This window comes from Protobothrops mucrosquamatus, unplaced genomic scaffold, assembly GCF_001527695.2.
Source record: "Protobothrops mucrosquamatus isolate PMUCROS unplaced genomic scaffold, P.Mucros_1.0 scaffold1445, whole genome shotgun sequence".
Lineage (NCBI taxonomy): Eukaryota > Metazoa > Chordata > Lepidosauria > Squamata > Viperidae > Protobothrops > Protobothrops mucrosquamatus.
Window position 1 is genome coordinate 188,009 of NW_015387625.1, and position 14,795 is coordinate 202,803.

At 46.4% G+C, this 14,795-nt stretch overlaps 1 protein-coding gene across 1 annotated transcript in view; it reads right to left on the reverse strand.

The window, feature by feature from the left end:
- Window positions 1-11,903, reverse strand: part of LOC107292884 (meckelin) — a 15,883-nt gene extending 3,980 nt beyond the window's left edge. Inside the window, exons 1-19 of the mRNA XM_015822010.1 lie at window positions 11,624-11,903; window positions 10,623-10,696; window positions 10,151-10,216; window positions 9,607-9,707; window positions 8,980-9,037; window positions 8,542-8,619; window positions 8,246-8,311; window positions 7,220-7,364; window positions 6,635-6,752; window positions 5,887-5,977; window positions 5,647-5,703; window positions 4,939-5,037; window positions 4,627-4,725; window positions 4,291-4,389; window positions 3,272-3,365; window positions 2,488-2,612; window positions 1,900-2,040; window positions 1,361-1,441; window positions 532-648 (exon numbers count right to left, since the gene is read on the reverse strand). Coding sequence (XP_015677496.1) covers window positions 532-648; window positions 1,361-1,441; window positions 1,900-2,040; window positions 2,488-2,612; window positions 3,272-3,365; window positions 4,291-4,389; window positions 4,627-4,725; window positions 4,939-5,037; window positions 5,647-5,703; window positions 5,887-5,977; window positions 6,635-6,752; window positions 7,220-7,364; window positions 8,246-8,311; window positions 8,542-8,619; window positions 8,980-9,037; window positions 9,607-9,707; window positions 10,151-10,216; window positions 10,623-10,696; window positions 11,624-11,813 — 1,899 coding nt within the window. The 5' untranslated portion in view covers window positions 11,814-11,903. The remainder of the gene's footprint in view (window positions 1-531; window positions 649-1,360; window positions 1,442-1,899; window positions 2,041-2,487; window positions 2,613-3,271; window positions 3,366-4,290; window positions 4,390-4,626; window positions 4,726-4,938; window positions 5,038-5,646; window positions 5,704-5,886; window positions 5,978-6,634; window positions 6,753-7,219; window positions 7,365-8,245; window positions 8,312-8,541; window positions 8,620-8,979; window positions 9,038-9,606; window positions 9,708-10,150; window positions 10,217-10,622; window positions 10,697-11,623) is intronic.
- Between the last annotated feature and the right edge of the window lie 2,892 nt (window positions 11,904-14,795).

Genomic DNA, 14,795 nt, shown 5'->3' on the forward strand with positions numbered 1-14,795 from the left:
AGGAGGAGGAGGAGGAGGAGGAGGAGGAGGAGGAGGAGGAGAATAAACCCAGATGTTTTCTGGAATCAACACTTTGGCTGAGAAGACAACCACACTGGAGCTGGTGTTTCAGAGAAGAGAACGGTTCCTCTTCCCAACTCCTTGCTACATCCTGATGGCTACCAAGAAGCCCCAATTCGGTCACTTTGGAAGAGCAAGATAAATTCACGGAGGTCAACCGTTGCTCGCTGTTATGATGGCTCTGATGGTGAGAAGAAGCATGAGGCAAGAATGCTAACAGGTTGGGTATTCTCTTTGAACACTTATATGGAGTGGGACCACAAATGAATCCTTCCCGTTGTTAGAAGGCGAAAAGCAAGGAGCAAGGAGAAGACCACCTGTCTTCAACTGAAGGACCAAGCTGCAGGTAACCTCCAGCCACATTCACCTTGAGAAGGGCCCAAGACAATGACACAGTCCCACAAGGGTCTGTTAGAAAGAGAAGCCTCCACGCCACATGGTGAAGGACCAAAGACCAGAAGCTAGGGTTACCTCCTCTTTCCTGAGATAAGAGAGCATTGTGTCCAAGCTCACATCAGCATGTCCGTGGACGCTTCTCCCATGGATGTAGAATCCGTAACACCTGTGTGTCAAGATGAACACAGATACCTGCAGGGATTACAAAGAAAGGTTCATATTACAGGGAAACAAGGACACTTTCAAATGCATCTGGCTTATTTTAAGAATTAACACATTTCCCCCCAGGTTGGCTTGGAACACCTTTTAAAAACCAGCCTATAAAGCAATGTAAATGTTTTTAAAAATGGCTCAGAGCAAAGCCTAAAACTTGCATCAGAATCCCTCAGGTAAGCAATTAAAAGCAGCCACAAATCAGCTGAAACTGGCTTAAAAAATGAAATAATTTCTTAATGAACGTTCGGCCATTTAAAAAGTGCAAATTAAGACATGCTGAAGGGCAAATTAGCCTCGCACTGCATACATGGGGGTGGGAGCCCCCAATTATGAAATGGCTTGTTCAGCTGGAACTCCCCATGCCCTCATTATTACCGCATTATTAATAGTTGCACTACATTATAACTGCCTGCTTTTTTTAGAAATGTAAAAATAGGTTGCAAATCTTTGTCTGAGCTGAGATCTGACCCTAAAAGGTGGAAAAGAAAGTAGCTCTAAGGAAGGAATGGGTAAGAGAAGCGCAGAAAAGAAGAATCCAGAATCTAGTTTCAGCTCAGATCTTCTCATCCAGATGTGTGTGCATTTTTGCTCTCAGGATTGTCAGCAATGGCCATGCTGACAGGGGAGCCCTGGGAATCTAAGTCTCCAAGTTGGAGAACAGACAATCTGGTGCATGAGTGTGACTCACATTGCTCAAGGAACAAAGATCAATGAACTGATGAATCTTGTCCTCCACAAAACGTTGATATAACCCAACGGACACCAACATCTGGAACAGAACCAAGCATCCCTGAGGAACTGCAAGGCAGGTCAACTTCCCACAAGAATCCAGAGATCCTTTTTGCAAACATCCTGGTGGCTTCTTCCAATCAATTGGAACAAGTCAATGCATGTTGAAATACCACCTAAGAATATCTTTTGCATCATGAAAATGCTGCATGAAAGGTGAACAAAGGAGCGAATAGACAGAATTTAGGAAAGTAGAGTGAGACCTATTTTTTTCCTCAACATTTCCAACTCTTGAACATGGTTAGGCCATCATCTATCATCCATTCTTCATGCTAGGTGCTATTTATTTTCTTGGTGGAGATAGAAAAGGCTTCTGAAGAGGGGAGACATTGTTTTACATGGAATGGAGCACTTTTTTCTGCAACAGCATGATTTGGAAATATTCTCTTTGTCTTTTTGGAGGGGAGGGGAGCAGAGGGGAGGGGAGGAGAGGAGAACCTGCACAATGGCCACCACCAGCCAAACAGAAGCGGCAATCCCAAAACGAAGAATTGGGCTCCAGGGAGCTTGGTAAGTATTTGGCTCAGGCTGCAGAGTGACATTCAGGTCTCTTGATGCGAGGTTTTTTAGCCCCACCACCTGTGGATGAAAAGAAGCCAACATCACTCCCACATGGAGACACCTTCTCTTCATCTGTGGCTCACTGGGTGGGTGAGTGTTCTCATTCTTAACTGTAACATGAGATTAATAGTCCACAACTATACAGTTTGTGCTGAAAATGTTGGGCTAGGAAAGGAAATCAAGTTAGGGTTTTATTTTAGGTGGCTTCCCAAGGGGATTGGACAAGGACCTGAAGGAGAAATGGGCTGTTGGCCCACCCAGGATTTTCCTAAGAGGATGGAGAAGAAAAGCCACCAGAACAGACCAGTGAGAACAGGAGCTTCTGCCGTCAAGATGAGATTCCAACTTTTTGTCCCTGTCTCTCGTCCAGCTCACTCTCCAGACCAGCAGATGTCTGCCTGCCTGCAGAATCTTTCTCAGGGCTGCTGACAGAAATCAGTGGGCCCTCCTGGGTCTTGCACTGACCTCCAAAACCAACAAAACCGCAAACAGCTGAAGCGAAGGATGCACCTTCCTGTGTGTCTGGATTTCATTCCACTCATTAGCGATCAGAAAAGTCCTCCAGGCACTCACTGACGAGGCTGGACCTCCTGGAACAGGGTGGGGTGGAGAGGGGGGGATGCACAAGCAAGCAAACAAACAATGAGCTTTATTGGTGGCCTCTGCACGCGCCTCTCCGATGTTTTTTGACCAATCGCAAAGCTTGGCACTCTGGAGACTCCTGGTGCTTTTGCTGTATGCTCGTCTGCCTCTCCAACAGCACGATGCAGCTTGGTTGGCTTCCCAAAAGGGTTGGAGAAATTCATGGCTCTTGCCTTCATGAGAGGAGGCCCCCTTGGTTGGCCCCTGGAAGAACAGCTGGCCAAGGATCCAATCCAGCAGGGCAGGGCTGGTGTTCTCAACCTGAAGCCCACTGCTTGCTCCTCTGCTGGTTTCCCAGCAGCCGTTGGGATGATCTAGTAGTGTGGCCAGTCGCACGAGTGATACCACCAAACAGTTGTGTGATGTAACACTGCCCTTGTTTGGAAGCAAGCCAAAGCTTTGGGTCTTTGGGGAAATCTTTTATTCAGGATAAGAGCAGGTGTCCTGGGTCAGACCTTCTCGCTCCATCAGCAGGAGAAACCCCAGGTGATACGAGCAGATCTTTCTGCTGGAGATTTGTTCACCAAAGGAGGAAGACGAGACTACGCTCTCTTTGGATCACCCATAAAATGAACAGGATACAACCAAAGCAATGATAAATGATAACCTTTCATTGTTGGTTTGTCCTTCGGCTTCTCCCAGTCGATCAGGAAAATGGAGACCGTTAGCTGGGTGATTAGCAGATGTAGGAGATCCAGGCTCTGGAACAAAAGCATCCACAGGGAATTTTGTCTCTGGGATATGGAGATACCCTCTGCAGAGCTTAAGAACGTGACCTCTCTTACAGTGATTTGCAAATCCTACACCCTGAGTATCTTCCAAAGAGGAGCAGAGCTCATGTTCAACTCAAATGCCTAACACTAAGCCAATGGAAATTTGCACAAGGGCCCGGGTCTCCCTGAGCACTAAACCCCTTCCCCTTGGGTCAGATTATGGGCATGGCAGCTGAGCAATCCTGGCAACAGGTAGTAGAGGGTTCTGTCCTTGAAGAGGACAAGGATCAGTTACTTTCAACTGTTGCCAAGAAAACAACATGACACAACTGCCACGCGGCCGTCGAGAATTAAGCTGGACTTGGCAGAAGTTAAGAAGGGCAAATAAAATCAACAGCGCCACAAAGAATTAAGCCGTGGTGGAGGGGGTTCTCTATTATGAGATGCTTTTTTTTCCACCTTGTAAAATCATTGGGATTTTTCATCTGTTAGTCAGTTCTCAGGCTACTGCAGTTCCAGACAACGCATCGTAAAATATGGCTTGATGGAAAAGGTAAAAAAAACAACTCAGTTTTGATCCGAATATGAAGGTTGCCTGCAGCCATCCTGAATTGTAGATTTGCATGACAAAAGTCACCATGTCATCCTCTCCAATTTTCTTGTGGGGAAGTCCCAGCCAGCCAGCTTTAAAAGCACTCCAGCAGCGTTTCTCAACCTTGGCAAGATTAAGACGTGTGGACTTCAACTCCCAGAATTCCCCAGCCAGCCATGGGAGTTGAATTCTGGGAGCTGAAGTCCACACGTCTTAAGCTTGCCAAGGTTGAGGAAGACTGCTCTAGAAAATGAAAGTTCTCCAAGACATAATGCCCCAAAGACACCGGGTCTTCCACGCAAGCTCTTTCCAACCTCTTACCTTCAAAATCAGAGCACACAACGCATAGATTATAAAGTTGGTTTCTGCTTGGCTACCAGCAGCTGGGAGTGTAATTTCCACAGTAGAAAACTGCTGACCCTATAGAAGAAAAGGCAAAACAGATGAGATCTTTCTGCTTGTGAGGCTCTATATCCCTCAGCACAAACATTATTATTATTCTTGTTGTTAGCAGAATTCCCTTCCTCTTAAAGAAGGAAGCCCCAATCTGTGTACCAAAGCCATAAATGCAAGATTCACTAAAAATAATTAAAAATAAACCAATGGAACACTGGGTGCATGAACACCTGCGCACACCTCCACGGATCCTTACTTTACCTTGAAAACGATCAGCCAGTAAATGCCAATTCCCAAGGTGACCATGAAAAAGACATTTGCCAGAGAGCCAACCAAGCAAGCAAAGAATTTCAATATGGTCTGAAAATAAAATAAAAAATTTAACGGGAATAAAAATCTGAATCAAGGGAGGCCGGTGTGAAGAAAAAGCAATTTTGTACCATCATGTTTCTTTGTTTTAAACATCTGGCAAAGTCTAAGCAAACACAGCTGGTGTCCCCAGTGAAGTCCCAAATTCTGAGAGGTGACCCATTTCCCAGAAGCTCAAGATCAAAAGGTGAATTTCGCCCTTACCGTGAAACCGATATTTTGCAGACGAGATCGCCGGGCCCAGCTGCTGGTTTCCAACAAAGCATAGAGGACAGCGAGGAACCCCAGGACCCCAAAGGCAATCTGTGCACAGACAATGTGTGTGTCATTCCCAGCAGAATGGGAAATATGCAGAATGTCTTGACATAAATTAAGCTATTTTGGATATGCAAGACCATCCCTAAAACCTCCAAAAGCATGTTTTGGGAACAAGCGGATTAAAAGAATAAATGGTTCAATCGCCTTTCTTCAAGCTAGAGGCCTTCCAGATGTGTGGACTTCAGCAACCAGCATTCCACAAACAACGCAGCCTCACTGACTATTCCAGAAGTTCCAGAATTCTAGAAGAATTCTAGAAGAAACCCAAGCTTTCTAGAAAGCCTACAGGGTGAGGAAACGTGATATGGGCAAAAGGGTTGAAAGCATCTTCCTGGTGGGGCTGTTTTGCCAAAGAGATGGGGCCATTCTCTTAGTGAGGAGAATACATGCTCTTCACAGAACATGACCTATTGCAATGAAGACCTTTGCAGAACCTTAAGGACCAGCAGTTTTATTGTAGGATGATGTCCACTCTCTACAGCTCAAATGGCTTTTATCTTCTTTCCACCATTTGTCTATGCAGCAAAATCAACCAAAAAAACCCCTTAAATGTTCAACAGACAGTCCAAAAAATCTCACACTGGGCTTACTCACATCCGTTGCTAGCTGAGCTGATCCAGGTCTCTGAATGTAGGAGACTGAAAATGACACCTGTAAAATCAAGCGACAAAATAACATTGTCCACAAAGCTGAAGAGCTGGGAAAGGTGGAAGCCAGGGGTGAAGGGAAGGAAGAAATCCACGCACATCCCAACCTGCAATGGGAGCAGATCCACCTCTGCTTCTGGACCTGCAGATTATAAAGTCGGGGGCCATTCCCACCACATGGACTCACCCGGGCAGCTCCCGCGAGGGGGTATGTGGCATATCTGACTGTCAAGAAGAAAGGTGGGTCTTCCCCAGGAACAGTGGTTGGAAGGTGGACACTGCAAAAGCCAGGAAGAAGAATGGCGGTTGGTTCTGAGGGAAGGAGGGCTGGAGAAGAACTGGAGGAGAAAGCCATTAAGATGAACGCTGCCTCTTGAGCTTCTGGGCAGCTCCTGACACAGGGGTATTTGGGGTGCCAGCAAGGTGACATGTCTGCTAGGTCGATGCAGTGGACGTTTGTATTCACTGCTATGCAAAAGAATATCTGAGAGAAAATAAGGACAGGCTCACTTTACAAACTAGGCAGGTATTCTCCCCCCCCCTTTTCCTTCATTTCTCCATTCTCTCCCACATTTCTAGTGAAGGAGAGTCCACCAGCAGCTATTATTTCCCAACGACTTCCCAAATTCTTCCCAATTTCCAACCAAAATCTGCTTCCCTGTGATTTGGGTCATTGCTTTCTGTTCCGTCTTCTGGAACAATTTGACCTTGTCTGCTCCACCAAAGTCCTTCAGATGCTTGAAGATGGCCATCAGTCTCCCCACCATCTTCTCTTCTCCAGGTTAAACTTACCCAACACCTTCAACTGTTCCTCCTCAGATTTTCCTGCCATCTTGCTGATTCTTCTCTAGACATTAATGTCCTTTTTAAAGTGTGGTTAGCCCTCGGCAACCTCTGCCCTTAATCAGGCCTCGGAAGATGGTGGTTTTTTTTACCTGAGAATCAAATCCTTTGCCAGGGTAACAGACTCTGGCGCATTTGACAAATTCCCTTTTCTGCTTGATAGCCCATCGATCAGAAAGAATCTCCGGAGTGCTTGAGTCAGTGGGGGTGCTAAACATCAAATCAAGATGCAGGGAGAAAAATTTTAGCAAAGATTCTGGAGTTGTACTTTCAACACAGTGTACAAAACTGAGCAGAACAGCTTTGGAGAAGTTGTTTAATATCGGTAAGGTCAGAAGGGGTCAAGATATTTGCAGGGGCTGAAATGAAACTGCAAAACTGAACCTCCAAAGGTACGTCCAGACATGGCATTGACGGACAAAGCTTGTTGCAAGCACATTGGTGTCTGCATTTCTACGGATTGTTGGAAAAGGCTGGGCTTGAGAAGGGAAACTTTGCAGCCTTCAGAGAAGAGGAAAAGGGAAAGACGAGATTAATGAATGAAGCCAAGTTCCCAGAAATAAGGAAACAAAAAAGGGCTCCAGCAAATGCCTTAAGGGATCATGTAGATTTTAATGACAATTTGAGGACCATGATGCCTTTGATCTAGCCCAGAAAACCCCGAAGGATTGCTTTACCTTGATTGTTTGTTACCATTGTGGGACTGCTTATAGGAATGGGCCATAGCTGGGCGTTCCCCTTCTCATCTTCAAACTGCAAAAACATCTCATAGAAGATGGGTTCTGGAGTCCTTTGCAGCAGGGCAGAGACTTCAAGGGTGCACTACAAAAAGTAAAGACCAGGTGGAAACCGTGCAGCTGCCTTTCCTGGCCACACGTCTGGAGCTGCTCTATTCAGTTAATCATTTGAAAAGAAGCCCCCAAATACAGGGTTGACCAGTGGTGGCGAACCTATGGCACACGTGCCAGAGGCGGCACTCAGAGCCCTCTCTGTGGGCACGTGCGCCATCGCCTCAGCCCCACTTCCCCCTGCGGCCCCCTCCTCATCAGCAGCTCCCCCGGAGGAGAGTCGCCCCCGAGCATGGCGTGCACAGAGCAGCGCAGCCAAGGACATGGCAGCCGGGCAGCAGGGACAAGACTACGCCCTCGCACCCCGTTGTGCGTAGTTGATGCTGCGGGGCATGTGTGTAGCTGCCATGGCGCTGCTGGGCCACCTGTTGCTCCTTTTACATGCCATGGCGCTGCTGGGCCACCTGCTGGGCCACCTGCTGGGCCACCTGCTGGGCCACCTGCTGGGCCACGCTGCTGGGTGGCCCTGCGGGTGGGCAGAACAGGGGGGGGAGCAAGGCAGGGGGCAGCATGGGGACGTAAGGTGGGGGCGGGGCGGTTTTGGGGCACTCGGTCTCTAAAAGGTTCGCCATCACTGGGATAGAGTGCAATCTGTTATTCAGAACTGGTTTCCACTAAAAACCTAGGATTTGGCAGATGACCTATGGAAACAGCTGATGACCTTCAAGATCTGCTGGGGTAACCAGTTGGACCCATATCTCTGAAAGCCACCAAGATTAAATCAAGAGAATCTCACTCCTATTGGTGACGTGTCTGGTTAGATCCCAATACTGCCTTCTCTCCAAACTCCAAAATGGGATCCTATCCACCAAGAACCAATTCCACAGGTTAAACTGAAGCAGAGGCATTGCTTACAGACTGACTGTATGTGGTTCCCAAGAGGAAAGCTGCATCCAGGACCTTCTGGCTGTTCGGACAGAGCTAAATGGAGCAAAGAGAAAAGATGATACAGCCATTTTTAAGTATTTTAAATGGTTTTGTGGAAGGAAGGAAGGAAGGAAGGAAGGAAGGAAGGAAGGAAGGAAGGAAGGAAGGAAGGAAGGGAAAAGAGAAAGCAGAAGAAGGGATAATCTTAGTCTATGTTTTCATCTGGCATTGTGAGAAGTGACGCTTGCAGGGACCACATTTAAAGATGAAAGTAATTTGTTTACCTGCAATGTTGCTCCCTTTACGTCCTGCCAACCCAGGAACTTTCCCCAGACATCGTACTGAATGAGCTTGAAGTCAATCTGTAGAAAAGAATAGCAATCCCATGGGACTAGGTCATGCATTTTAAGAAGTTCTTCCTGGCTCACCAAGTTAGTCCAAAGGTCTACTGAGCTGAGCCTACATGTCTGTTTGGTTGAAACAGCCACAGCTATTCAGGCTGGCTGGGGAATTCTGGGAGTTGAAGTCCACCCATCTGAAAGTGGTCAGTGTTGGGAAACATTTGGGGGAGGAACAGGACACGTGCACAGCTTTTCTGGATCTGCTTCAACTTGCCTTCAAGTGCTTCCCAAACGCCACAGAAGGAAAAGGTCTGGTGTTGCTCCCATACCAAACCTTTGGGAGGTCTTGGCTCCTGAAAAGAAAATCCATTCATGCTTTGCAGAAGATGGCAGGTGTTCCTGCAGGAAACAAAGGCTCCACAAAGCCCAGTTGGATCCTCTGAAGAGACAAGGGGATCACAGGGGTCAGATACAAGCCAGAGAGACGTCACAAAGTCACTGTACCAGAGATGCACCATGGGTGTCATTCGCAGGATGTGTAGGACACCCACTGCTTTCTGAGATGTCACTTGTCAACCGTCCCATTTTGCACATTCGACAAAAGAAACTCCTGGCTCTTTAGAATGACCAAGAGTGTAGCTTTATTGAAAGATCCATCTAGGCCCAGCACAAGCAAAGTCTGGGATTTTCCCACAAAAACTCCCATAGGTAAAACCCCTTTTTCCCCTCTGGGCCACCCAGAGTTCATCCATCGCCAATTAAGTTCAGTTCTCTTGTTATGGGAAAGCAGCTCTGCACCGCTCAACGTATCTCATAACGTGACCTTGGTGGATAATGTCTCACCGGCAACAGAAGGCTCTCGTGCATTCCGTGGCCTCCCCCCTCCCTAGGAATTCACACATCCCCCTCCTGTTTCTGTTTGGCAAAACCTGAGTCGGAATCAGATGGAGCGGAGTTACTTTTGACACCACCCCTTGGAGCTGGAAAACCAGAGCTGGCGTTACTTACTTGACCTTGGTGTAAAGATCGTAAGGCCTGGTTTGCAAAGAGAAAGCTTTGAGGATGACCATGTTGGTGAGCATTTGACAAGCTGTTGCATTGCAGGTGTTCTAAGGCGAGTAAAAGAAAGCATTGGATGCAGGTAACTGAGGCCTGGACAGCAGGTACAATGGTGGACTTCAGACCATTTTGGTGCAACTCTTTGTAAAATTAAACCCTTTCACAAGTTACTAGTTTCCCTCTGCTGGATCCTGGACCCCACATCAAGGTTGCAACCATTAAAAAGAAAAAACAAACCAGTTGGCAAGGGGGTTAAATATGGTCACACAGAGCTACCTACCAGGGTTTGCATACCACAACTGCATGCTGACATGTAAAAAGAAGGTTAGAAGTCATTCGTATATATTATTATAGATTTTTTGTCCTTTTTTTTCTTGCACTATTTCCCCCCTTTTTTCTCTTCTGGGAAATTTTTCAATAAATAAAAAAATTAAATCAAAGCCATCAACTCCCTACTTGGTACAGCAAGGAGATGCAGCATAAATCTACCCACCTCACATGCTAGGAAGCTCCCATCAAGAAACTCAGATTCCCAGAGGGTGCCAGGGGGGACATTGCTCTGTAGAGAAGGGGAGAGAAAGACCATGTTTGATAGCAGTCTTCCAGTATTTGAGGGGCTGCCACAAAGAAGTGGGGGTCAACTTATTCTCCAGAACACCTGAACGCAGGACAAGAAACAATGGATGGAAACTAAGCAAAGAGAGAAGCAACCTAGAACTAAGGAGAAATTTACTGACAGTGAGAACAATTAAACAGTGGAACAACTTGCTTCCAGAAGTTGTGGGTGCTCCATCACTGGAGGCTTTTAAGAAGAGATTGGACAACCATTTGTCTGAAATGGTCTAAGGTTTCCTGTTTGAACAGGGGGCTGGACTAGAAGACCTTCAAGCTCCCTTCCAACTCTGTTATTTTGTTAATGCTTCTGCCTGCATCCCCGAGAAAGAACCAAAAAGATATGCTCTTACGCAATCAGGGCATGGAAGACGATGGGGTTCTCCACTTGACTCTTTTAATCCAGGCTTGCAAACACAACTCAAACCTAGAAGGGGGAAAACTGAATCAAGACTGTGCTTCTAGAAGCTACCTGCTCGCTGTACAAATCTCAGGAGTTCACTCAAAACATCGATGGCAGCCAATTCTGAGTAGGTGAACTTTAGCATTTCAAAGGAATCAGGAATTCTGGGAGCTGAAGTCCTCACATCTTCAAGTTGGTTGAAAAACACCATTGTATGGCACATCTGTAATACACCAGCTGCTGGCACCAGTGCATTCTTTCAATGGGTATCCCCCACTGTGTGCCTGCTTACTCTCTTGTAATCCCTTTCTCTCCATGAATGTAAATACAAACATGAATTCTCTTCACGTGAATTATCCCAGCAGTGGGGTTAGCATTCCAAGTGGAGGAAAGGAAAGCAGAGTCAGGATCATGGGATTATGACCATTTTGCTTAGCGATGGAAATGACAGTCCCAATTTTTGCTGCTAAAGGACTACTTGTACACTTGCAGAATATACAGAAAACCCTTTGGGGCTCAAGCTACAGGAACAGCTAAACGTGTCTCTTATTACTGAGTGAATGTTTTTACATAAGAAAAAGTAGCAGGAAAGGGGAGGCAAGAAAGAATGAGATTGCAGCAGGATCCTGACACAAATCAAAAGCGTTCCCCTGCAAGTCTGCAATTAGCCGTGGCACATAATTTCATGCTCACTGCACAGCCCCAAGGGCACCCTCGGGATGCACCAATGCGCTCCTTTCTGCAGATCTGGCATTTTGCTGGCTGTAAACACGACGGCTAATAACTCATTAAAGCTTCTTTTTCTGCAGCTTCTTCACAAAAGGGAAAGTCGGTGGAATTTTTCCAAGGGCCAGTGCTTTCCCCCACATGGCTCCTAAATTGCCATTTTCCCCATTGGACATATCCTCCCCTTTCCCTGTCCCAGCCCTCCGTCCAGCCGTTCACACTCACCCTCAGGACTCGGGATCAGCTCTGGGGTGCAGGAGCTGCACTGGCCGGTCTCAAGGTTGAAGAATTGGTGAGCCCCACATTTTTCAGGAAGGCTGGAGGCGGCAGGCCCGTTCCTTAGACCCAGCGTGGGGCACTGCAGGGGATTGAGAAACAGCAGAAAAAGGGACACAGAGCTTTTCAGAATTGGCATTTTGGAGGGCGCCTGCAATGGGGGTTAGTCACTCCCCACAGATTGATCCTCTGTGGGTGGAAGAAGATCAGGAGAGCCTACACCAAGGTAGAGAATCTGCTTTTGTGTCAACCCAGGTGTATCCGTAGTAACCAAACACAGGTGTGGCTTCTTAGGAGCTGAAGCGAGGTTTCCAGCTTTGACTCACCTGCCGTTTTAACTTCTGGGCACCGTCTGTGGTCAGACTCGGTCACGGAGACAAGGCACAAAGTGATCTTGGCTCAAGACTAAGGAATCACGGTAGACAAGCACTATCTATGATTCCACACCAGTGTCAAGACCGCAGGGGAAATGCAAAGGAAGGCTGGACGTGATTTGTGAGGTTGACAATGATTACGGAAAGAAAGCAGTGATGGTTTAACCTCAGAGAAAGTGGATAAAATTCAAAGGCATTTATAGCTACTGTAAAGATCTGTTTCTATTTCTTTTCCTATGGCTCTCCTTTCTCATAAGTGCGAGGACCCTTCGTAAGTCACTTTTTTTCAGTGCCATTGTAACTGTGAATGATGGCTAAATGAATGGTTATAAGTTAAGGATTACTTGTATTTCATTTATTTTTTTAAAAAAGAGGAGAGCATAGCACAGAAGACGGGATCTGGAATAAACATATCCTGGGCGGGAGAAAGAGTGAAGATGTAGTTTCATTTACTTATTTAAGCTTTATTTTATTTTCCCTGATCCTGTCGTAAGCAGAACTTGAAATGTTTTCAGTACATAAGTTAAAAACAGTAATATTTCACATAGGACATGACGTCGCACTCTTATATGGGGCACACACAACTGCACCCAATACATCAGAACACTTTATATACATATATATGTATATTACACAACCAAATACAGCAGTTTTAAAACTTCAATGAAACTCACAAGATGGAAATGCCGCTCTGGGACACTCAGGTTTACACACATACAATATGCAATTCTGGGTTTTTGCTTTTTAAAAGGGTAAACAAGAGAAGGGAGGTCCTGAAATTACATATTTAGCAACAACCATCCCCCCACACACAAACACACACACAAAAAAACCCCAGGATCTGTTGCAGATCCATCTTCCTTTTCATTCCAAGAAGTCCCTTAAACTTTTCACTGCAATTACCTCCCCGTGCCTTTAAAGCAAACCTCAGAAAAGCAAGCAAACATCTGGACTTAAGTCTTTGCATTCCGCGAAACACAGACTCCTCGCTCACGTTTAATTCAGTGCCGCTCTCCAGCCATCCCCCACCTTAAAGAGAAAAATCTTCAAGATTTAACAATGGAATGGAGAAGAAAAAACAAATTCACATGAGCACAATTTACGAGAGACCTGGAAGGATTAAGGTATAAAAGGAGATGGGTCCATATACATCAGAGGAACGGGACTCCTGCAGCCTTCATGGAATAGGGGCCATGTCCTGGATTGCTGTGGCTTGCAGGAACCGGGGAGAAATCCATGCAAAGCCATCTTCAAATCCTACTCCATATTTTCAATTGTCTACAAGTGGGAGTTGAGTTTTGATGCCATTTTGCCCAGTGTGAAACACCTTTGCAATCGTCAGTTGTTGATGCATCCCTCGATGTGTTGTTTCCGCTGTGTGTTAAGTTGATGCTAGCCTGCTGGGAGAATTGGACATCTTCCCCAAAGTGGAAGAAAAGCTGAGCTAGAAGAATTAGCAGAGGCCTCTCTCCAGATGTGGCGGTTTGGGCTTTTTCTGCAGGATTAGGAAAAGCCAAAGCCAGCCTTGTGGAATGCTGATGTGCTGAGCCTCCTGCAGATGCCTCTCCTAGCTCCAAACCCTTTGATTTCCAGCCGGGATTGGAGCAAAACTATAAACAGAAGCTACTACTGGCAAAGAACGGGCTGCCAAATGCAGCAAGCTGCTTGTTTTGGAAACCACCAGAAAAGGATCTGGTTAACAAGTGGAGGGTTGCATAAGGGGAGCATTCAAAAATTCTATCAGTAGAAGTCACAACCACTCCCAACTTAGGCTCTAGGGCAGATTCGACATAAGCAACCAACATCTAGCAAGGATTCGTTCCTGAACACAGGAGGAAGCATGTCAAAACCTATTCTCTTGGCGCCCTCTCCTGGTGACTAAGGGAACTGCAGGGGCTCAACATTTGCAGGTCATTGCAAGATTTAAGATAAAGGCTCACTCTCATTCCTGAATAACACACACACACACAGAGGGAGAGGGAGAAAGAAGGAGAGAGAAGGAGAGGGAGAGATGGATTTTCTTGTGGATTCTGTAAATCAACCAACAGCTCGCTAGCAGCTATGTCTTTTCCCAAAGAATGAGAAACCAGCATCCATCCAGCCACACAAAGTGAATGGAGAAAAGTCTCCGCTGTCTGTGTTGGAGTATCCTGCCGAAAGACACTCCCCTACACACCCAACATCAACCTGTCCTTAGAAACATACACACACACACCAGACACAAACCAGAGGTGGGCCATCAAAGGTGTGAGAAGCAGCACAGAGGAAACGTCTCCAAATGGGAAGTTGAAGAACATTCTGTTGCCCCCAAGATGGCTTGTTGCTGCCATGTAAGCCTTCAAGTTCATGAATGGTGGAAATAGGACAGTAGCTCACAGACAACCCTCCACCTACTTCATGTGGACCAATCAGACAAAAGCTCCATGAAGTTGACAAACCAGAGAGATGGGATCAATCACTCTTGGTCAACCAGTTGACCAACCACATCAGCCACACTGTTGGATTTGTTCTCATTTACTCATTTACTCCTCCTGATCCTCTAGATCAGGTTCATCAGAACATATTGCACTGAAACCACACAGGAGGTCCCAGAACTGCTCCAGGGAACCAGGAATCTGGGCCTGGTTGGCTTGCACAGCTTCCTAGGGTCCAAAACTACACAGCTCAGTTCCTGCCTACCTTTAAATATCTTTCTCTCCCCATCAGGATGATTTGTACCAGGCCTTCTGGGTCTACAAATACCTTTC